At 36.6% G+C, this 25253-nt stretch overlaps 1 protein-coding gene across 7 annotated transcripts in view; it reads left to right on the top strand.

Annotated features, from left to right (window-relative positions):
* The window catches only part of LOC150094432 (protein alan shepard-like), a 725446-nt gene that overhangs the window by 234428 nt on the left and 465765 nt on the right, over nucleotides 1-25253 (top strand). For all 7 annotated transcript variants that reach the window (XM_090411869.1, XM_090411870.1, XM_090411873.1 and 4 more), the window contains one exon: nucleotides 21718-21864. In XM_090411869.1, the coding sequence (XP_090267995.1) occupies nucleotides 21718-21864 (147 nt within the window). The remainder of the gene's footprint in view (nucleotides 1-21717; nucleotides 21865-25253) is intronic.

The raw sequence follows: 25253 nt of genomic DNA, 5'->3' as shown, positions 1-25253 counted from the left end.
ATCCTTTTTTGCTTTATTTGGATACTTCATTTTTAAATGCTTAGTCTTTCTTGAAGGCATCATTTCTTCATTTGAGAGTTTTTTCACATATTAAGCACATTGGTAACTACTCATTATTTATAGACTGATAACTCCATATTTTAAATATTCACTTGAATATTAATGATACTTTATTTTTTTTTTCACTCATTTTAATGGGCTACAGTACTACAAAATATGAATGAAGTGCACATACGATACCATGGGCTAGATGTAAACTGCAAACCAGGGTTATCAGAGGTGTTAGGACAAGTAGCAGATTAAGCTTATAGGAGTAATGGATTCTGCTGAAAATAGTCCAAATTAATTATTTTCAGTGTAGAAAATTCAGACCAAAAAGTAGCCCAATTACTTAACTTTCAAGGTAAAAATTCTAAAAAATAAGTGGTGAATAAATTTGAATATTATTACTAGACATATAATATTCTGAACAGTGTTGCTAAGCATGCACCCTTTCAGACATATATCCCCCAAGCAACCCCAATGCTCACTGCCCCCCCCCCCAGCATTCACAGCGGCCCCGGGGGTGGGAGCTTTTGCCCAGGTTAAGAACCACTGTTTTAGGTTATTACTCAGTTCATTGAAGAGAGAGAGACCAGAAGCTGGAATAAAAGCCACAGCTCTCCTCTGTATGTTAAACATGGCTTTAATTACTTTGAGCTTCCATTAAATATAACTTAGTATTTCACCAGCTGTGTGATAGTCATCATTACTTTGAAGTGGCTATCTATTATATCACCTGGTCATTAACCAGATGCATGACTAAGAAATATAACGATATAAAGAAAAAATGCACATTGTTTGGCACATGTTTAGAAGCATTGAATATATAGTGAGGATATCATGTCCTTATAAGGTAGAAAAACATTTCACAATCATTAACAATGTAAAATATGGTTATCTAAAAAATATTAACAAATATTGTATGTACTACTATACCAATATAAACTAACAATATGTATAACTAAGAAATATATGAAGCAAGCTCAGAAAACCTTGTCAAGTTAGCACTGTTGGTTCAAGTGGCAGTGCATGGCATTGAGAGTGTAACATGTAGTCTCTACCACAAGTACATGTGGTGCAAAAGCAGCCATAGACAACATGCAAAAAAGGAGCATAGCTGAAATAACATTAACACTAGTCTGTGGATACTGAACGAGCAGTTCCATGATTCTGTTATAAAATTCATTTAAAAATCATCCTTAGCTAGTGGGCCGTACAGTAATATACAGCAAGCTGGATCAGTCCTGCAGGAAGTAGTTGCAGATCCCTGGTTCAGCACATTAACAGATTCTCAGAATAGCACTATATAAGTATGCATTCATTTATCCCATATCTTAATTGATCATGAAAAATCCTGTGGATATATTTTTAATGCCCCTTTTTGCAACTTTCTCTCCTGTGGACAGATTAGCATGTGACATGCTGTTATACCCAAGGTGCAAAATATTATTTCTTTGGCCTGTTTTTTGAGCTCCTTGTCTGTAATTACTTTCCAAATCCTACATCATGCAATTTTTTGAATGCAACTCTGCTAGAGTATAAATTCAACGTAATTTGACACTCCTTGTTCAACCCCAGCATTTATTGCATAGTTAGAAGATAGGAACAATTAATCATCACATGTCCAGTGAGAAAACTGGTGATCCAGTTGCAGAGTGTCAAATTACATTCCATTGTCTGATTGGGTTATATTCAAGGTCTTCTTCAACAATGAGTAATTTTGCTATTAGGAGAGGCATGTTGAAGGAAGATTATTGTCAAGCTGCAGTCAAAATAAGTTTATTTTGGTTAATGAGTGGTTATATATATATAAATATCTTTTTTTTTATATTTTTTATAGAGACGTTTCGAACTTGCATACAGAAATGGGTTGACACACAAGCTATACTTTGCATGGAACAACATGGATTTGCTGAAGGAAGGGCATGTATGATCAGATGAAAGATATGGGATTGAAATATGATGTTAATAAATGAGTAGTTTATCAGAAGAGTGGTATATTGGAGTGCTAATCTTTCATATTTCAGTTGACCAGTGGAGTATCCCAGGGATCACCTTGGACCATTGTTCAATCTCTGCATTAATAATATTGGGAAGGATCTTTTAGTAGATATTAAATCTTTGATGCAAAGATGGCAGGGCAATCAAGTATGCTACTGGTAGACAACACACTTACAGAATGATTTGACTGGAACTGTAGGCAAATGATAGCTGGCAGTTCACTGTTCTCATCCCATTCAGTTGCCATCTCCTATCCAGGAGGTTGACTACCATGATGCATCTGATGGTTAACTACAGGCATAACAACATGTGGTGAGGACCCCATCTCTTCCATATATTGTTGTACCTATTCATGGCTGTAGATCCATGTGTGTTCATGAAGCTGGTTTGCCTTTTTGCTAAGTTTCCGGGTGAAAAAATCCTGTACTTCTGTATGAGACTGGCTAACTCACCTTTAGTTTAAAGAAATCAGATAAAGATTCCTCATGTCATAGACTGGAATTGAATCCAAGTCTTTCCGACCAAACGGCTTTGTCTGTACTGACTGAGTAACAGATTCTGTTCACTATTAGTAAACATAAAGTAATGCACTCTGGCTTAATGAGTTTTTCAGTAACATAATTTACTGGTGGAGTGGAAACATACTTGGAAAAACTAAGGCAAAGGATCTTGAAGGTCAAAGGTCACAGCAAAAATTGCAAATACAACTCAGAGGATAATTGTGATGCTAAAACAAAAACATTGACATGCAAGGATAAAGAAGACAAGGCCTCCATACCTGATCTGTGTGCATATTTAGTCTTTTGGGTTATGAGGGGATAGAAGCTGTGGAAAGGCTGCAAAGAAGAGTCAAAGATGATATTTGGATAATGGAATGTAGATTGAGGACAGATTGAGAGTACATAAACTGCAGACACTAGTGAACAGAAAGTGTGTGGGGTGGTATTGATGCCTAAACTTCTGAAAGGGTGTTATAGGATATAAGTTAATGAAACGTTTCAATATGTGGAAGTGGGGAAAGACAAGGAGTATCCATGGATGTTTATATATGGTTAAAGGAATGAGGTAAGCTAGATTTTTCTCTCACAGTGGGCAAATTGTTCCATTCATTCTGTGAATGAGTGGAACAATTTGTCTGTGGAAGTGAATGTATCTAGTTTGAATGTGTTTAAAAGGTGAAACAGCTGTGTAGGCAGTGCTTGACCTCCATTGCATGGGTCCTTGACTCCTTGCATGATTAGATTTTCAGTGGCATATTTTTGTCAGCAAGGGACCTTGGATCAGTAGTTAAAAAGTCAAGTAGTGTGGATTCCTGAGGGATGGTCCATTGTCAAGAATGTATTATGTATGTCTAGAGAAATATTGTAGACATGCAGGTCAAGAGGACATATAAGAAATGAGGAAGTACATTATTTCTGATGGATACCTTTTGATTGATAGTGGGCAGTAGGGTGAGTCAGAGAATAATATTTTCTAGGATGAAAATAACGTTGAGTGCATATAAGTGCTCAAACAAAGGGAAATAAATTGAATCCACTAAAAATGGCCTTCTATCTATGATTTCTGTCAGCAACGGTTGTATGCTCAGTGCATAAAAATTGACATACAAACTTCTTGAGAACTTAAACCAGCCTTTCTTCTGGCCACTTTGCCTCCATTCAGTGAAACAGATCCTGAATTATAAAATGCATTGAAGCTTGGAACAGCACCTAGCTATTATCGACAAAACCTTCTGCAAAATCAAATTAATTGAAGCCAAGCTAAAACAGATCAACGATCAGTGCTTAGATGAAATATTACCACCACCAATACCAGCCAGCTCTGTAGTCCCACTGTTTCAATGGTACATGACTCATCGAGGCCAAAAGCAAAAAAACTACAACACCATTATCCTCAACTTTCACACTAAAAGCGATGATGCATTGAAGGAAGACATCACCAAGCTAATGAAAAAAAATCCAGTTTCAACTGCAGCAAAATCATCAGATGCCACCATTTCAGACCTATGAAAAAAAAAAAAAAGGTATTGGACTACTTTCCCTCCACTGGTGAAAGTAACTTGTGACACCAGCAAGTGTGCATCAAAACTATTGATGGCTATGAACTGAAATGACTGGGGTTGTTCCTCCCCCAATTATGTATACAAGCCTGGTCTGACCTTACTTTACCCAATGAAAACAAACAAAGTTGATGGCTTCTTTGCAAGCAAAAGAAAGGAAAACAGTGGGCCAACAAAACATGGTGCGTCGACTACAAAAGAGAAATTCTAGTGCAGAAATCAAGTGGTGTTAACAGCCAACTTCAAAAAGTACTGCATATGTCTGACCCTCTCAGTTAATAACAGAACCCACAGAAACTTCTAGATCCACTTCATAAATAAACATGGTTTCTGCTCCAACCTTCAGCAGGGTTCAGTGTCCATTGGAGGTGGCTCCAGTCTGCAAAACCCCACCTGCTTTTTCTGACAGAAACCAAATTTCAGTCTCTCCAAGTGCTATTCACCTGAACTTTTCCAAATATAGTCTTCAACTCCTTTTGGTTCGAAGGTGGTGTTTGTGCATACGTTCACTTAACATACCATTCCAGAGAGCATTCAACTTAGAATCTCCCAATCATGATCTATTTTGGCTGAAAAATCTCTCTGCCCCACTCTGTCAGATTCATATGCTGTCTACATTGCTCTTCCAATGCCACCAACCATTCGGAACTCCTTGACTTCCTTTCTTTGAACATTGATATCCTTCAGTCCAACTTTCCTAGCAGTGAGGTTATCTCCCTTGGCAATTTCAGTGTACACGATACCAACTGGCTTTCTTTCTCCAACTGCACAGACCAAAGAAATTTTGAGACATTTGCCATCATAAATGAAGTTATGCAAATTTTTCACATGCCCACCTAAGTACCAGATAATCCCAAACACTGGACCTCTTCCTAACTAGTGATTCCTCCAAATACAGCATGAAGGTTGTACTCCCTCAGGTAACTCAGACCACAAACTTGTGCTTATCTCTTTCCCCATGAAGCAACACCCCCATAACCATTCTCAACCAAGAGCCATCACGCATTATAACAGTGCCAAGTGGGATAATATCCGAGACTTCTATGCCTCATTATTATTGCTTGGGTTATTGCTTTTGGCTTCCAACCTAAGCTTATTCACTGAACACATCCCTGAAGTAATCCTTTCCAGAATGGAAGCGCATATTCTCCATTCCATGCCAAATTCCCATCCACTAAGTAAACCCTAGTTTTCCCCAGAAGATGTGTGAAGGCTGTATAAATGGAGAGCTCTCTGCTTATACCAAAGCTCAAAACATCTGCAAGAAAGTAAATGCATCAAAAACTGATTTCCAAACAAGAAACCTACATCATGGCCAAATGGCAGCCGCACAGTTTGGTCCCTGGTCAAAGCAGTTGATCACAGCCTTTACCCAGCACTGCTCCCATCATTACTGCACCCAGATGGTTCAATTGCATCATCACCCACAGAGAAATCCAATCTCCTGCATCATACTTTTCCTCAAATGCCTTCATAGATGATTTTGGTAGATATCCCTCAACCATTCCAAACCTCCAACACTCAATGCCTCCTCTGACCTTGCTAAATTTTTCTGAAGTGATCAGAAAAATTCTGTCCGAATTAGATTACAAGAAGTCCCTGGCTTAGATGGAATTCCTCTAATTATCTGGAAGATTTGTGATACAGAGTTGACTCCTATTCTTTGTCATGTCTTTGTGCTCTCTTACTCTTCACCCTGGAAATCAGTCCATGTCCAACCTATTCCCAAGAAGTGTGATAGATCTGTAACATCTAATTACTGCTCAGTCTCTCTCATCTCAGTCCTTTTCAACATAATAAGAGAACCATCAACAGCAACTCTTATGCCATCTTGAAAGTGCTCAACTAATAAGTGACTGCCAGTATGGATTCTGCCAATATTGTTCAACAGGAGATTTGCTCACCTTATATCACACATCTTTTGTCCCTGGCTTAGATGGAATTCCTCTAATTATCTGGAAGATTTGTGATACAGAGTTGACTCCTATTCTTTGTCATGTCTTTGTGCTCTCTTACTCTTCACCCTGGAAATCAGTCCATGTCCAACCTATTCCCAAGAAGTGTGATAGATCTGTAACATCTAATTACTGCTCAGTCTCTCTCACCTCAGTCCTCTTCAACATAATAAGAGAACCATCAACAGCAACTCTTATGCCATCTTGAAAGTGCTCAACTAATAAGTGACTGCCAGTATGGATTCTGCCAATATTGTTCAACAGGAGATTTGCTCACCTTATATCACACATCTTTGGATAAGCATCATGGAAAAGTTTGGTGAATCCCAAGTTGTTGCAGTAGATACCTCTAAGACTTTCGACTGGGTCTGGCCGGTCCTATTAAGCAAGCTTCCGTGATTTCTGCAACTGGGTCGCCAGTTTTCTCACTGGACATACACCGCTTGTGATGATTAATTGTTCCTATCTTCTAACTATGCAATAAATGCTGGGATTCAACAAGATTCTGCCCTCTCACTGTTTCTTCTATACATGAATGACCTGTCCCAGTTGGCCAACAATCCAGTACACAGTTTTGTCGACAACAGTACACTACATTCCTCCTCCTCACTTGAAAAATCTTGTAGGGAAAAAAAAAAAGAAGAAAAAAAGCCACAGCTCACACAGAAACAACCACTTGAAGCCTAAATTTTGATCTCTAATCCATTCTTAGATGGGGTTTGGATAACCTTATTAATTTCTATGCCTGCAAAACACAGTTCTGCCTTATTTTCCACAAAAAAAAAAAAAAAACATATCCCAAGATCTAGACGAGATGCCCCCACCCCCGGGATTATCTTGACATCAAGACCCTTGGCAGAGCTTGCGTGGTTGGCCAAGTGATTAGTGTACCCGCTTTCCAATTAACAGGCTGCAGATTTGATTCCCACTGTGAGCATGGATATTTGTAACTGTCTTTAGGGAGTAGATGAATTTCATCACCTGGGTGAAACCACTGCCCTGCTTATTGAAGGCATAAAGTGGCTTGAAAAGTTCCATGTCAAAATGTATGAAACTGATAAAAATAGATAAATATCCTTAGCCCAGTCATTACAGTATAAATGTACTATAGGTTTGCAAATAACATCTTGTGGGTGGGAGAAACATAAAAAAATAAAGAAAGATAAACACATTGCCTCCTTTGCATCCAAAAAATTATAATTCTTCTTTTGTTCAAGGCAATACTTTACCCTTGAACAGCTGTTAACCCTGTACAAATCGCCCATCTCACCATCCATTGAATACTATTTGCACATCTGGGGAGGTGCTCCTAAGGTAATCATTCACATGTGGCAGCATTTTGATGCCATATGGTCACTCCCTTACCTCAGTGGATTTTGGGAGTGAAGTTTCCTGCTAAAAGTGGTATTGTTGCAGATGCCCTTTCCACAAAGAGTTTGTAGGACACTCACAAACATCTATACCCTTGGTTGGATTTAAACCCACAGCCTCTTAGCCGAACAGTGGATACGCCAACCAGGGCAGTTCACTCCCTAAAATAACTCAATGCAATACAGAAGAGAGCAGTCAGATTGATTAAGGACTCATCTCTTATCAACTCACTCCATCTAGTGCCTACTTGCATGCATCTTGTATAAATTTCCATAGAAATGTTTATCAGAATTATCGTCAATAATTTTCCTCCCTTCTCTACTAAATCCATTCAAACATGTGCAGCTACCACCCAACATTCTTTCACACTCAAACTCCATGCTCATAGAACAAGTTTCTCTTTCTCCTCCTCCTTTGTTCCTACTGCTGCTGTATTTTAGAATAGTTTTTCCCTTCCATGTGTTTCCCAAGGAATACAATTCATAGGCCTTCAAATCCAATGTGAATAAAGTCCTTGTTTGCTGATTCTTCTCTCCCCCCTCCCCCACAGTATCAACATACTATAGATTGTAATATAAAAAGAAGTAAGAAATGAGATTTAATGCGTGTTGTGGAAATTATTTTTGCAGGGGTATGTATCAATTGGAGAGGTGCTTACCTCTCCAATTGTTTTCTAGGAGGGAGAGACGATATGCAGGGTGATTTAAGTTTTTTGGGAACTCACAAATAGTTAGTGGTGGTGGTAGTTGGGACAAATGATTTGTATGTAAAGAAAGGAGAATGTGAGAAGGGATATCAGAAGCTTATTGAAGTAAGCAAAAACACAGAGGCCAAGAATAGACTAAGAAAAGATGGAGCTAGCTTCTGAACAAGAAAGATGGTAAAATAGAATTATCTAACGACATTAGCAGTTCTTTTGGAAATACCTTTGATTAACAAGGAATAGTACCTTTAATTCTCAGTAGAGGGTTTATAATGAGGCTATGTAGAAAACAGTTGTTTAATATTAATATTTAGTAAATTATATTTAATTTATTAATAATGGATATTATTATTATTTCGGGCGACTCCAGGGAGTCCTTAGACTCATCGAGGGAGGCCCTAAACATCATGTCCACACAACTATACGACATTCTCACAGTATCTATCATACCTTGCCTTGAACTCGCTCACCGTCATAGCATCCACAACAGACTGGCAGCTTATTCCACTCATTTACCACTCTAAAAGTAAAGAACCCAGCTCTAACACCCCTGCTAACCACACTCTTGCCCAGCTTCCATAGGTGTCCCCTAGTTCTCCCACCACCAGCCCTGATCTCAAAAATATCCTCTGAATTAATCCTATAGAATCCCTTTAGCAATTTGAATGTCTCAATCACATCTCCCCTTTTCTGCCTATAAACTAGTTTCTGCAACCCACAAATCTTCAACCTGTTCTCATATGGTTCATTCCATAGACCTGCTATCATCTTAGTCACTCGCCTCTGGATCCTCTCCACCTCCTCCCCATCAAGAAGGAACCGAGGCGACCAAATCTGGGCACAGTAGTTGAGAGGAGGTTTTATCAAGGCTCGGTACAGAGATACAATAACTTGCTTGTCTCTGCTTGTCAAGGTATTTTTCAACAACCAAGTGAGTCGATGAGCTGATTTAGCTACTTTTGCAATGTGTCCCCTAAACTTCATCTCCCTATCCACTAACATTCCCAAGTCCCTGGCCTCATCAATCTCCTGGAGTACAGTTCCACCAATGTGGTATACTGCTGCTAATCTATTCACCCCAAAATGCATAACCTTACATTTTGTCACATTAAATTGACATCCATTCTCCTTAGCCCAGAACTCCAATCTATCTCCAAGTCATCCTGCAAGATTTTGACATCTTCTGCATTCACTATTGCCCTACCCAACTTTGCATCATCAGCAAACAAATTAACTGTTCCTCTTAGATCCTTCCCTATATCGTTAATGAACAGATTAAACAGCAGTGGTCCAAGAACAGAACCCTGCGGCACACCACTAGTCACAGGCCGTTTTTTGGACTCTACTCCTGAATAAACCACTCTCTGATATCTTCCATCAACCACCCTCCTATCCATCTCACCAACCCTATATCCATCCCCATATGCTGCAGTTTACTGATTAGAATTCCATGTGGTATTCCTATCAAATGCCTTTGCCAGGTCCAGCAGTATCACTGTAAACCCATTACCCTTATCCAGTTCAGCCGTCACCTTGTTATAAAACTTGAGCAAGTTACTGAGGCATGAACTACCCTTCACAAAGCCCTGTACAGTATCTCATTTTCATCAATCCATTCCTGTATTTTTCCCTTGACTACTTTCTCTCAACTACTTTCTCAGGCTATATATCAGAGCCCGAGCTTGAAAAATTTTGTGATGGCTCAACAGTTAGGCAAATATCACTTGTGACATGTCAGTATGAGTGTACTCTGCCACAGTTGCTTATTATATCATAGTCACATATTTATTCTTATAAATTATCTACACGTAAACACAAGGAAAAGTACTGCCAGATATTTCAGTTTGAAATTAACAAACTATCATCAGTGGCTAAAATAGCAGGTTTTTACAAGGTAGAATGCAAACAGTCGATTTATTCAAAATAGTACGAGCCGTGTGATGTTAAATCGCTAATAGCATTATACTTTCACTAAAGAAAAGGTTAATCATAAAAGTGAAAAATAAATTGCATACATAAATATATAATTTATATTATCATACAAAATCTTAATTTATAATATCATACTAAACAGATCATTAGATTAAAGTTTTTGTATGATAATATAAATTATATAATAATTATACAATTTTCTTTCTTTTAGTGTTGCACAGTGATCAGCATTCGTTTTAGAAATTATGGACTTTACAACTGTGTTATAACTTTTAATTTACCGACATTTCTATCTTCATATTAAGATCATCATCTGGAATATATACAAGGACAAGCTGAGTTACGTTACACATAGTAAGCTAAAGAAACAATGATTTGATCACTGGTTATTCTACTGGCATGATGTCTAGTGAAAAAAAAAAATTACAAATTAATTATTTAGAAACTACATCAAAGCTATTTAAGATAACATGAGAAAAACATTCTTATAGTCTTCTTTCAGTAACAATGATGTCCTATTTTTTAACATTACAATTGTTATTTTAGATTTAGGATTCTGGATTATCTACAGTTTATAGTTAACTCTTAGAGAGAAAGGTTCTGTGGGTAGAATATGTGCCTTCCATATGCTTGAGATTTTTAGACCATCATTATTGTTCAGATTGGAGTAGTTGATAAGAATCTCACAAGCTTCCTTAAATTTGCATTCATACCATATTTTGGTGTGAGGTTAATTCCAGTCAATTTTATGTAAAGTGTTCAGGGCGTGATCAGAAAGGCCAGCTTCACCATAGTTATTATTTAATGTGTCATTTATGTTCCTTTTGTCTGATAGGAATTCTGCATCCTGTTGTACACATAAACTCCTACCACCACCCAACACAAAAACTAGGTGTCATTAATACTCTAAAAAACAAGGCTTTGAAGATCTGCTCCAATGAACATGAGCTGAAAGACGAATTTAAAGTTATTAGCAATACTTTTCAAAAAAAAATGGGTACAGCCAAAACACTATTAACGAAATTCTCTACAAGACCTCAATAAAAAAACAAAGTTAAACCAGACTACAATAAAACTATAACCATTCCTTACATTAAAAGGACATCAGATAAAATAAACAGAATATTACAAAAATACAACCTCAAAGCCACCTTTAAACCTGGAAAATTAAAAAGCTTACTCAACTCATCCAAAGACCCACTCCCTCTGCTGGCCCACCCTGGAGTATACCGTATTTATTGCACCTGTAATATACCATATATAGGGGAAACAGAACGCACAATTCTTATCAGACAAAAGGAACATAAACGACACATTAAATATAATGACTATGGTGAAGCTGGCCTTTCTGATCATGCCTTGAACACTTTAGATAGAATTGACTGGAAAAGCACCACTTGTTTACATCACACCAAAACATGGTACGAACGCAAATTTAAGGAAGCCTGTGAGATTCTTATCAACTACCCCAATCTGAACAATAATGATGGTCTAAAAATCCCAAGCATATCATCATCATCATCATCATCAAATTCCTGCCATGTACCCTCAAGGGGTGTACAGGATATGACAGTACTACATGAAAAAATTACATCATTACTAACTTCCTATCTACAATTTTCCTCCAAATCAGTCTGTTACTTGTCAAGACTCCAACATTATCAGATCTTATATTTCTATCGTCTAAGGCACTTTGTACCGTATCAATCCACCTATATCTTGGTCTTCCTCTGGGTCGTTTTCCTGCCAACCTGGCAGAGAACACTTGTTTTGCTAATCTTTCCTCTCCCATTCTATTTAAGTGACCATACCATCTGAGATTAGCTCTGCTAACGCATTCCTGGATGCTGACAATGTCAAGTTCTTTCCTAATATCCTCATTATTAATATGATATTGCCATTGATGCCATCTGTTCACGCCTCTAATCTTTCTCAGGACTCTCATATCTGCGGTCTCTAGTCTTTGGTCAAGTGTTTTACTTCTGACCCAGCTCTCAGATCCATAAGTTAAAATTGGTTTGAACCCAGTTTTGTATACAGCTAATTTAGTGTTCCGACTAATTTCTTTCTTATTCCATATGAATTTATTCAATTGACTTCCCACGATACCAGCTTTGCTGATTCTGTTGTCTATTTCTATATTTAGTTTACCATCTTCAGTAAAAATTGTGCCCAAGTAGCTAAAATGTTTTACTTGTTCCACAGGTTCTCCATTCACAACACAGTTGACATTTTCAATGATTCTGCCTATTTTCATTGTCTTTGTCTTTTTATTGCTAACCTTCATACCATATCTATTACAACAGCTATTCAATTTAGTCAGAGAATCTTGCAGACTTGTAGCGGATTTATTTAGAAGTAGAACATCATCCGCATAAAGCAAAGAGCTGACATTAACATCTCCAATTTTGATATCAGGTTTAATACCACATTCCTTCATAATGTGATCCATATAGATAATGAATAACAGAGGGGATAATGTACATCCTTGTCTCACACCAGATTTAACATTAAACCATCTTCCTGTACTTCCTTCAATTCTAACTGCTGACTCACAACTCAAATACAGACTAAGTATTGCTTGATATAATGCCCCATTGACACCATATAACTGCAGCGTATTGAATAGCTTCTCTCTTGGCACCTTGTCATATGCCTTTTCCAAATCAACAAAACTTAAATACAGATCTTTGTTATATTCCCATGCTTTCTCGACTATTTGTCGTAAAGTGAAGATCTGATCCTGACAGCCTCTATTTGGCCTGAATCCAGCTTGTTCTTCACCAAGCTTTTCTTCCACAATTCTTCTCAACCGTTTCTTAAGTATACTTGCATAGATCTTGCCAGGAACACTCAGTAGGGAAATACCTCTGTAATTCTCACATTCAGTTTTATTTCCCTTTTTATATATGGGTACTATGAGAGCTCTACTCCAATCATCAGGAATTCGTCCCTCTGTCCAGGCTTTCTGAACTATGCAGTGCAGCCACTGTAAGACTCTTATACCACCATACTTCAGCATTTCTGGTCGAATATCATCTACTCCTGCTGCCTTTCCACATTTCAAGCCTTTGATGGCTTTTTCTACTTCAAGTATGGATATGTATTCCTGACTGCATGCCTGGTCAGTGTTTTTTATCACTGTGCTGTCATCACTGCTTGTTTCATTTAGCAGTTTTTCAAAGTAATTACTCCATACTTCAAGGATATCTTTTTCTCCTGTTTTCATTTCACCTTTATCATCTCTAATTCCTTTTACAGCACTCTTTCCTCCATTCCTAAGCTTCTTCAACAACCTCCAGAATATTTTGCCACCTTCTTGATATTTATTTTCTATATTCTTGCCAAAGTCCTCCCATGACTTTTGTTTAGCTAGTTTTACACACTGTTTAGCTTTCTTACATTTGTCTCTGTATTCTGTAAGAGTAAAAGCTGACTTATTTGCCAGGAACTTTTGATATGCTTTCTTCTTTTCCTTCACTGCCTCTTTAACTTCCTGTGTCCACCAGGGAGTTCTGATTTTTTTATCTTTGCACACAACCTCACCACATGCCTCTCTGGCAGAATCAATCAATGTTTCCTTCAGAGTTTGCCACTGAATCTCCAAGGTTTGATTCCTGTTCTCAAACTCTTTCATTTTCTTTTCAATAATATTTCTGTATTTTAGTCTACAGTTTACATCTGAGAGCTGCTCAACTTTTATTCGCTTTAAAACTTTCTTACATGTTATTCTTTTCAATATGAAATTCAATTTTATCCTGCTCAAGACTAAATAGTGATCACTTCCAATTTCAAATTCTCTGTACACTCTGGTGTCCTGCACCAGGGAGAAAACATCACTATCAACAATAACATAGTCAATGAGACTTTTCTTATTCCTAGCCTCTTCTCTCCATGTGAATTTGTGCACATTTTTATGTTGGAACATGGTGTTAGTAATAACCAGTCCATGTCCTGAGCAGAAATCCAACAGATATTTGCCATTATTATTAGCTTTGCTCTTTTCTCCAAATTTTCCCAAAATATTTTTGTATGTCTCACAATCATTTCCTACTCTACTATTTAGGTCCCCAACAAGGACCAACTTTTCCTTTTTCATTGTGTCAGTTGCTTTTTCTAAAGCCTCAAAAAATTCCTCCACTTCTACCTTAGTAGAGCCTTCTGTGGGACCATAGGCACAAATAAGTCTCATTGTCCAGTTCCCCATTCGGATATTTGCCCACATTACTCTACTTGAGACTGACTGCCATTCAAGAAGATTAGCCTCGTATTTTGTGTTGAATACTATGGCTACCCCTTCTTTTCCTTGATTGTTATTGCCTGAATATAACATTTTGTATTTATTGCTCAGAAAGATCTCACCAGTTTTGGTCTTTTTTGTTTCAGTCACCCCTATTATGTCGATCTGGTACTTATCTAATTCCTCAGCTAACTCCATTTCTTTGCCATTCAGGCTTCTTACGTTGATAGTACCGATCTTTAACTCTGGTGATGTTGAGTTGGGGTTTGTTTTCAGATTTGTTCCAGTAGCTGACTTTTCGCTGTTCGCCCTGGTTCCCTGGCAAAAACAACGGGGGTCTTGTTTAAACGGGCGACGCCCCAGCCGGCATGAAATTTTGTCATGTTGTACCATCATTTTTTATTTTGGTTTAACCAATAAGAATACAATTTGGTCGGCTAAATCCCAAATTGCCAGCCCATCCTCGTTCGTTCAGTATCAAAGTAGATACCCAACAGGGTGCACCACGAGAAGGTGAGGATTGGACATTAGGTCAGAAGCCCTGGTCGGTTCTCCGCATTCCTTTAAAGGCTATGTGGAGGTCTCCTCTCAGTTATACAGCTTTGACCCTTAAGCACCCCCTCCATATGGAAGGCACATATTCTATCCATTGGAACCTTTCTCTCTAAGAGTTAACTATAAACAGGACTATAGATAATCCTAAATTTAAAATAACAATTATAATGCTAAAAAATAGGACATTCTTGTTACTGAAAGAAGACCACACCTATCAATAAGAATGTTTTTCTCATGTTATCTTAAATAGAATTTAGCTTTGATGTAGTTTCTGAATAATTAATTTGTAATTTTTTTTTTTCACTAGAGGTCATTCCAGTAAATAACAGTAAGCTAAAGAAACAATGATCAAATCATTGTTTCTTTAGCTTACTGTGTGTAATGTAACTCAGCTTGTCCTTGTATATTTGCATATACTCCAGATCAGCGTTTCCCAAACTTTTTTTACGATAGAACACTTCACAGATCCTGAAATTTTAAAGGAACACCTTGGTTATTTTGTAATGTATTAATTAATAATTAATTATTAACACATTACAATATTAATAATTAATTATGCCATAATACTCAACTGATCCAAAGACCCACTCCCTCCGCTGGCCCACCCTGGAATATACCGTATTTATTGCACCTGTAATATACCATATATAGGAGGAAACAGGACTCCTAATAATAGGGGTCCTGTTTAATAACCCCTAATAATAGGGGGTTACTAGGACCCCTAGTAATCATAGAGTATTAGTACACTTATGTATACGGTGTGACATCTTGACAAATATAAAATTACATTTAAATCAGTTATCAATCACTGGACTAATGAAATCTTGTAGCATATTGTAGTTTCCTCAGGCCAACATCATAAAATTAATTTGTGCTGATTTTCATTGACATATCCCATTCTGATCACCAAAAATGTATTATATTATCAGTACTTACGAGTGAATGCAGACTTTTTCTCCTGCGTGCTGGTAGTTTTTCCCTCCTTTTGTACATCCTGGTGATAGCTTTGTAGGCTGGTGGTGGATGACACTATCTGTTGCTTCACAAACGCTTTCAATAAGAGATTTCTTAATACCAAAATTAAACAAAGACCCTTGTCTCTTATTCATATTAAAATTTAAATCTCAGGCCTATTACTTTTAAAAAATCACGGCCCTGTAGTTTCGAAACAAGCACTTTCACCCTACAATACGAACTTGTGAATGAAGTATTCAGTATTACTAGATTTGAGAACCGGATACAGACTACCTTGATCTTCAATTTTAGTGGAAAAATTTTCTTTATACTTCCTTGCTGATTGGTCACTAATATTTGCAACACAGATGTTATTTCTTTCAGTTTTGAGAACAGAGGATACGCCACCCATTGTTGTGATCGGTCATAAACAAAGGTATTCTCTTTCCTGATTGTTGAAAGGTTTCGACGTGTGAAAATTAACGATAATTCACAAATACTTCCATGTTTAAAAATACATGGCTTGGTCACTAACATTTGCTACACAGATGTTATTAGGCGTTCTGGGTCTGAGCTTCTCGACATATTCACGAATATTATTCTCCTCAGAATATTTCCACTATAAAATATTTATTCATGAAAAATGCCTTAGAAAACTAAAATGACAAATTCCAGGCAAACTTCTCGTGGAACACAATTTGGGACACCTTCCTCCAGATGATGAGCTTGAAGATCGAAACGTCGGGAAATTAGAAGAGTTATTTATAACACAGTTGTAAAGTCCATAATTTCTAAAATGAAGTATGCAATTTATTTGACACTTTTATGATTAATCTTTTTTTCAGTGAAAGCATAATGCTATTAGTGATTTAACATCACATGGCTTGTACTATTTTGAATAAATCCATTGTTTGAATTCTACCTTGCACAAAATTGTTGTTTAAGCTATTGATGATAGTTTTTGAAAGTTTTTTCCACTTGATTACTTCGAACTTGGTATCACCTCTAAGTCTGGCTCCCACTGATGAGACCTCAATAAAGGTCGAAACTGGTCTGGGTAGTGACCCTTCCCCTAATGCTTAGCATTATACATGTCCGCAAGGAGATGTGCTTTGCATTATGGGATACTAAGGCAAGTCACGTGAAGTCATACCACCTTTACCACAAGTTGCCCCAACCCTGAAGATAATACTTCAGGCACGAACTTGTTTTCTTACACTTGGATAAAGGTTTGTTGTGTTGTCGAGTCCATTGAAGAGATTCTAGATATGACTGTCGATCTGTTGAACTTTGATGGAGTAGAGCTTTTCTCTAGGTTTATTGTCAATTTTCTGTAGAGTAGCAGCAATTGCTGGACAAGAATAAATATAGACAGGTGTTAGTTCAACTCCTGGACAGTTTTTGCATGTTTCATAGCTCCTACTACCATTTGGCTGAATTGTTATGCCTTTAAAATGTTCCGTCCTTAGTCTGGTGATGACTGTGGTTATTTCTCTGTTTTCATTAATTTCATTTTTCTTCTTGATATGTTTTACCAATCTTATTTTGGCGACAGCGTTAGCATCAGTTAGTGATAGTGGGTGTAATTTTTGAGGTATCTTGCTTTTTTGACTAGTCTGTCTGCTCTTTCATTGCCTTCAATATTTATATGGGCTGGTATCCATTGCAGTGTTCAGTTCTTATTTTTCAAATTTAAGGTAGGTAGTAGTTCATGAATTTCCTGTGTGAGATTTCTTTTTCCATTTTTTAAGGTAGGTAGTAGTTCATGAATTTCCTGTGTGAGATTTCTTTTTCCATTTTTTAATGCCTCAAGTGCAGATTTTGAGTCACTGCAAGTAGTTATTCCTTCTGTAATGTTTATTACCGGATTTGAGAGAGAGATAGAATTTGAGAGCTGTTTGAATGGCTGTTAATTCACAAGTGTAGTTTGAAGCTATTTTGCCAGCTGTGGTTTTGATTTGCATTTCCTTGCCTCCAGGTAGAGTTAGAAAAACCCCTGAACCTCCTTGGTTGAGTGCTTCATCAGTGTACGCAATGACATGGTTTGGATTGTTTAAGTGATGTATAGTGTCAACTAATTTTCTTTTATCTTCTTGCTGTGAATCCTTTTTTGAACAAGGTTTATGGAGATTTAAGTTTATCATTGTGTTTTTTGGTAGAATAGTGGAAAGGAATGGCTCTTTGCTTATTTGATTGGACAGGTGTTCTAAGTCGATCTGTTTTCTAATTTCATGATCGTATTGTAAAGTGAATGATTTTCTTGTCCACGCATCGAAAATTTGATGTTGGTGGCTCCTGATTCTGTTAGTGAATTTAACCGTGGAGAGTTTTCTTCTGTCTTCTAGTATGTGAAGCCAACGGTCTTGTTGAACTTTTAAATTATTTTTCGATGAGACTGCACCTATGATCATTATTGCTTCTCTTGATTGTACTCTCTCAAGTTTTTCTTTTGAGCTAGTAGAAGCTGGAGCCCAGATTGATGAGGCATATTCCATAGTGGATCGTATGAGTGCCATATGTAGTTTTGAGTGTCTTCGGTTTTGCACCCCACTTTGTTCCATGAAGCCTTTTGATGATATTAAGCTTTTTATGAGCTTTATTAGATATATTTGTAATATGAGTTGTAAATCTCAGTTCAGTGTCTAGTATTAGGCCTAAGTATTTTGGAGACTGTTTTTTCTATTTTGGTATTATATATTTTGATTTGGGGGTTGTAATTGTGTCTATTTTTTCTATCAGTGAAGAAGATGCTCAGTTTTGTTTTTTCTGGGTTTATCTGTAGTTTACGTACCTTTGCCCATTTTTTAAGCTTTTATTGAATTATTTAGGACCTTTTCAGATTGTTGAGGATTACTGCTTATGTGTCAGATTGCTATATCATCTGCATAGCATGCTATTTTTGTGTCATTTATTATGTGAGGATGGATATTGTTCATATAGATGAGAAATAGGAGTGGACTTAAAACAGAATCTTATGGGACTCCAGCCCAAGTTCAATGCATGTTGGAATAAATTCTATTAACATTTACTTTTATTTTTCTTCCTTTCATGAAATCTGAAATCGAAATTAATGCATTCCCCCTTATTCATAAGTCATAATTTATAAGTTTCTTTCGTTTAGTTTACAGAGAGTGCTAGTCAAAGCTATTGGTCTGTACCAAAAATCTGGTAGTTTATCTACATTCCAGGAAGTGTTAAATATCTTCAAGTGGCAGTTTTTGGCTATTTTTGATTAAAAACATATGTCCAAAGGATAAAGCATTAAACCAAACATATAATTTCTTGGGATCCTTAATTGATGATAGTTTGTTAATTTCAAACTGAAATATTTGGCAATATATTTAATTAATAATACTTTTCTTTGTGTTTATGTGTAGATAATTTATAGTACTATGGCACAAGTTCCCCCCCCCCCAAAAAAAAAACTAGAATATTTATTCTTGGTTAATGTTGTATCTAATTTTTATCCTGTAAAAAACTACCAGTTTTGAAACAGATGTTTGCTATTTATGCATTAATTTGTTTTTCAGTCTGAAGAAACAATTCCTGCATTTTATAAGTAATAGAAGACCATTTATTTATATTTAATTAATAATACTATTTTTTCACTTCTAGCATTAGAATATTTCTTGAATTGCTTTTATTGAAAACATCAAACACTTTGTTTTGTCATTTTATGCAGATGTTGAAAACATTCAGTTTCATAAAAAATCTCAATAAAAATAAAACCCATAGGTCTACACATATAACGATTAGCATGTTTCTGAATTCTGATTGGCTCAACCATTATTGGATCTACAGGCACAGTGATTACACATGACAAGGCAGCAGCTCAGAAAACGATTAAAAAAAAAAATTAGAAATCAATATAATGAAATATATTTTGGGAAGATAAATATATATTTTTTCAACTTTTTTACGTTTTAATATCCACTATTAATGCCCAAATGCTTATTGCATCACTGGGGAAGAACTGCCAGCCTGGTTGGCCAAGCCGTTGGTGCAATGATGGTTGGTACAACATGGTGTGGGTTTGAATCCCCCTCCATTGGCATTAATGTCATCACCTGGAATGACACCATTGCTCTGCTTATTGGAAGCCTGAAGTGGCTTGGAAAAAGTTCCATGTTTGGTCACTAGAGCAGGGTATGTAAAAATAAATTCAAAAATAGTAAAAAAATCGATAAAACAAATTCTTAGCCTACCCACAGTATGAAATGTGTACTAAAGGTTAGCAAATAATCTTTTGTGGGTGGAAGCGAAATTAAAAAAAAAAAAAAACTAAGCTAATTACTGTAATTTCTGCCGTTGGCTGCATATGTGTTCTGGGTGTGTTGCAATTTAACTATTATTACCTCATGCTATACATATGATGTGATCTTTTTATATGCACGCATCATTTTATAAAGATATCGTGACACGTGTATCCTGTCCTCTGTGGTTGTATTCCATCACAACAGAAATGCTGATAATCAACAAAAGTTTGTAGTGACCAGAATTCCCTATCAGATAGGATAATAAGATTAGCATACCAAATACTATGCATGACATAAAAATTAAAAAGTCAGTGTTATGTAAATAAAACTGACAAACCGAAACTCCTCTTCTGAGTTTTTTTTACTAGTCACCTAAATGTCACTCATCATGGATATACAGATGAGTGCATTTTTCAATCCTGATCATAGCCATTTAAAGAATTTGTGTGTGATAATGTTCATGCTCCAACAGATCTCTGTTAGAAGAAACAGAGATCTGTTTTCTTTTAATGACATTATTAAAGCCCTAGCATGGCAAGGGCTTTAATAATGTCATAATTCTGACTGTATGGATAATGGAAATCCATATAAGTATGGATTTCCATTATCCATTATCATTAAAGTTCAGCATTCTATAAACTAAAAACTTAATGATGCATCAAGTTTTTCTATTTCAGCAATGCGTTTGATGTGCCAGGGGATACTATTGATTTTGTTATGGAAAATTTGTTCATTTTTAGAACTAGGCCAAATGGCATATAGATTACAGCCCTTTCCATAAACAATGGAGTGTTTGTGTTATGTGATCATGGTATTTCATTGCAGTTACTTTAAATTTGCAATATAGAATCTTGGAAAGTCCTTTTTTTTGAGTGAAACTAAACCTTGAATAGGACTGATTCAATGTCAGTTACTTGCATTTTTTGGAGATAGTTATTCAAAAGATGGACATGTAATTTATTATTCTAAAATATGTCATTTATGCTTGTATTAAAACAATTATAATTTTTTATTTATATTTTTTAGCAAAGAGCGGCGTGCTTTGCATTTCCAACATATTAATCTAATTGACTTTATTTTAATATACTTGGTTTGCTCTGATGATGCTAGGATTATAGAAAATTATTAACTGTTATATCATTAAAGTTTTCCTTATATAATCCATATGTTTGTCTGTTTTGCATGATAAAAAAGAATGGGCAGTGTAATTTTTCCTTAATGTGCAGTGTTCATAAATCAATTACTTGTTTCTTTCATTAACTTACTTCATGATAATTTTCCATTCTGTCTATATAAAATCGTTATATGTTGCTCTGGTTATATCAAATGGTCAAAGAATTCTTAAAGTCGGTATTTTATTTTTTTAATCATATACTTGAATTATACCAGTAATGATGACTTATTGTATGCAAGTGATTATCCATGTACTGTGAATTTTTATTCAATTTCATTTTATTACTCAGTCTCATTTCTAGTGACAGATTACTTGCTGTTCTTAATTGAATGAAATAAATTTTATATAGCAGAATGTTAAAGTTATTGCAGTTTTGCATTAATTATCACCTTATTTGCTAGCTTAGTTATGAAAAATGATACTGCATCAAACACAGAAAACCAATAAAAGCAAATACTTTTCATTTAATGTTTAGCAAACCCGCCTACCTTACAATGCCAAGCCACGGACATCAGCTGGGGCAGCAGGTGCTGCCGCCTATCGAGCTCAAAGCTATTTGAACCCCTACCTCAGCCGCTGCCCAGCTCCATTTTCTTCACCATATGGAGGATATCCAACTACAGTGAGTGTTTTGCTTTTTGCTCATATAAAGTGTGCATGCAGAAAAAATGTATCATAACTTTGCTGGACACGCAAAGTTAGAAAAATTGACATTTGTCAGAAATGATATTTAGATTGCCAGTTCTAAATATTTATTATAATACACAGTAAATATTTAGTATATACTAGATCGTCACTTAGTTTTTGTAATCTCCAACCATTTGCATGGGAGCCAAGAACAAAGGATTTATTGCTATCATGATTAAAATTCTTGATTTGAGAAAAACAGTGAAAAACCTTACTCTTACTGTAGAGCAGGGGTGGAGAACCTTTTTAGTATCAAGGGCGAAAATTGCTAATTTAAAAACTTCCGTGGGTTACTGGCAAATTTTAACTCTTATGTATAGTGTATGTAGTGTGCAATATATATCTCAATAAGTAAATGTGCAACATTCTCATCTGATATGGTATCTTTTAATTACAATTGTGTAGACATAATTATAACAATCAAGCAAAGGCTATATTTCATTTATTTAAAAAATTATATTTATTTTATTTTAACTGAGAACTTTATTAAAGCAATAATAGCATAATAAATATTTCATCAAAGTTAATGAAGCTTACCTTTAATCTTAAACGTTTTAGTGAGAAGGCTGAAACTGCTTTTTTTGTGAAAGCTTAAAAATATTAGCAACCTTGATGAGACGGCCACTCGTAGTTCATTGGCAAGATTTTCGTCAGTGAGTCTTTGCAGTGTGATAACACTGCAAATCAATCAACTCTAATTGCAAGAAATCGGAAGCTTCCTCAGGACTTATATCAAAAGGTGTTTCAAATATCTTCAAATCTCCTTTGAAATTGATTCAAAACACTTCGACACTCATCAACATACTTGTTGATTTTGGATTGTCTTCTCTTAATTTTGGAAAATGTGTAAAGCGGTTTTTTTCAGTTGGGTAAGAAATAATTGAAGCATCGATTTAAAGCTCTTGATATTATTATTATTATTATTATTATTACGGGCAACTCCAGGGAGTCATTAGACTCATCGAGGGAGGCCCCAAATCATTTTCATCACAACTATTCGACATTCATACAGTATCTATCATACCTCGCCTTAAACTCATTCACTGTCACAGCATCCACCACAGACTCAGGGAGCGCATTCCACTCATTCACTACTCTAAAAGTAAAGAACCCAGCTCTAACACCTTTACTAACCACACTTTTGCCCAGTTTCCATGGATGTCCCCTAGTCCTCCCACAACCAGCCCTGTTCTCAAAAATATCTTCTGAATTAATTTTATAGAAACCCTTCAGTAATTTGAATGTCTCAATCATATCTCCCCTCCTCCGCCTATCAACCAATTTTTGCAACCCACAAATCCTCAACCTGTTCTCATACGGTTCATTCCACAGACCTGCTATCATCTTGGTCACTCGCCTCTGGATCCTCTTCACCTCCTCCCCATCAAGAAGAAACCTAAGTGACCAAATCTGAGCACAGTAGTCGAGATGAGGTCTTATCAAGGCTCGATACAGAGGAACAATAACCTGCTTGTCTCTGCTTGTCAACGTATTCTTCAGCAACCAAGTGATTTGATGAGCTGATTTGGCCACTTTTGCAATGTGTCCCCTAAATTTCAATTCCTTATCCACCAACACTCCTAAATCTCGTGCCTCATCAATTTCCTGGAGCACGGTTCCACCAATGCAGTAAACTGCCTCCCATCTTTTCACCCCAAAATGCATAACCTTACATTTTGCTACATTAAATTGACATCCATTCTCCCTAGCCCAGACCTCCAATCTATCCAAATCATCCTGCAAAATTTTGACGTCATCTGCATTCACTATTGCCCTACCCAAGTTTGCATCATCCGCAAACAAATGAACTGTTCCTCTCAGATCCTTTCCTATATCATTTATGAACAAATTAAACAGCAGTGGTCCAAGAACAGATCCTTGTGGTACACCACTAGTCACAGGCCGTCTTGTGGACTCTACTCCTGAGTAAACCACTCTCTGATATCTCTCTGTCAACCACCCTCCTATCCATCTCACCAACCCTATGTCCATTCCCATATGCTGCAATTTACTGATTAGAATTCCATGTGGTATCCTGTCAAAGGCCTTAGCAAGGTCCAGCAGAATCACTGTAAACCCATTACCCTTATCCAGTTCAGCCGTCACTGTGTTATAATACGTGAGCAAGTTACTGAGGCATGACCTACCCTTCACAAAACCATGCTGTCCCCGATACAGTATCCCATTTTCTTCTATCCAATCTTGTATTTTCCTCTTGACTATTTTCTCTAAGACCTTGATAATGATTCCTGTTATGCTGATTGGCCGGTAATTTTCAACAGCAGCCTTGGAACCACCTTTGTGCAGTGGAACTATTTTCCCCTCTTTCCACCCCCTTGGGACTGACCCAGTCCTGAGGCTCAAATTAAACATAATGGTCAAGGGCACTGACAATTCTTTTGCCGCTTCACGTACGACACGAGCTGGTATACCATCCAATCCCACAGATGTATTGACATTGAGGTTCTGTAACAGACTAGTTACCTCTACCTCATTCATCACAATTCCAGTATAAGCTGTTGGTTCCTCCATTTCCGCAAGGCCACCACCTGGATGATATACTCTTGCAAAGTGCTCGCTCAGTAATTCCACAACATCGACTGATTCAGTTACCTCCCTACCCTCAGCATTTTTTAAGATATGAGTGAGCAAAGGGGTCATTAGCTGATTGGGCCTTGTAATTTCAAATTTAGGTTATTCAAATGACTAGTTATGTCTACTAAAAATGCTAAATCACTTTGAAACTTTTCATCCTCCAATTCTTTAATGGGGACACCTTTAATGTCCAAGAAAATTTTCACTTCATCTTCACAGTGGTACAATAGGTCCCCATATTCGGCTTCAAGATCTTGCAAAAATTCTTTGAATTCCCTGTTGTTCAACCCTTTACTTTTTATCAAATTAATGGCCTTTGTTACTCCATTCATGACGCTGTTCATCTTGAGTGACTTTGCACATAGATTTTTCCATGTGAATGAAGCAGTGCCACAGAATTAAAGTATTTGTGTTCAATTGACGTTTCTTAAATTTATTCTTAATCAGAGCCACGAGCCCTTTTTCACGACCTACCATGGATGGAGCACCATCTGTAGCGAGACCACTCAGTTTTTCATATAGCAAATCGAAATCCTTTAATGCTGAATTGACCATTTCAAATAAATCTTCACCTTTAGTTGTCCCCTTCATTGATTTTAAAGCAAGAAATTCTTCTCGTATATTGAAATCTGTAGTTATTCCTCGTATAAATCTACTTTCAAAGAAGTTTGGATGTCATCAGCGATATCTTTAATATGGTCAGAAACAGTTCTTGATAGGCTAATATTT

The sequence above is a fragment of the Typopeltis vanoorti genome, chromosome 22 (genome assembly GCF_054136105.1).
Source record: "Typopeltis vanoorti isolate ZY-2024b chromosome 22, IOZ_Tvanoo_1.0, whole genome shotgun sequence".
NCBI lineage: Eukaryota > Metazoa > Arthropoda > Arachnida > Uropygi > Thelyphonidae > Typopeltis > Typopeltis vanoorti.
The sequence above is the reverse complement of the archived record's forward strand: the minus strand, read 5'-3'. Positions and strand labels throughout refer to the sequence as shown.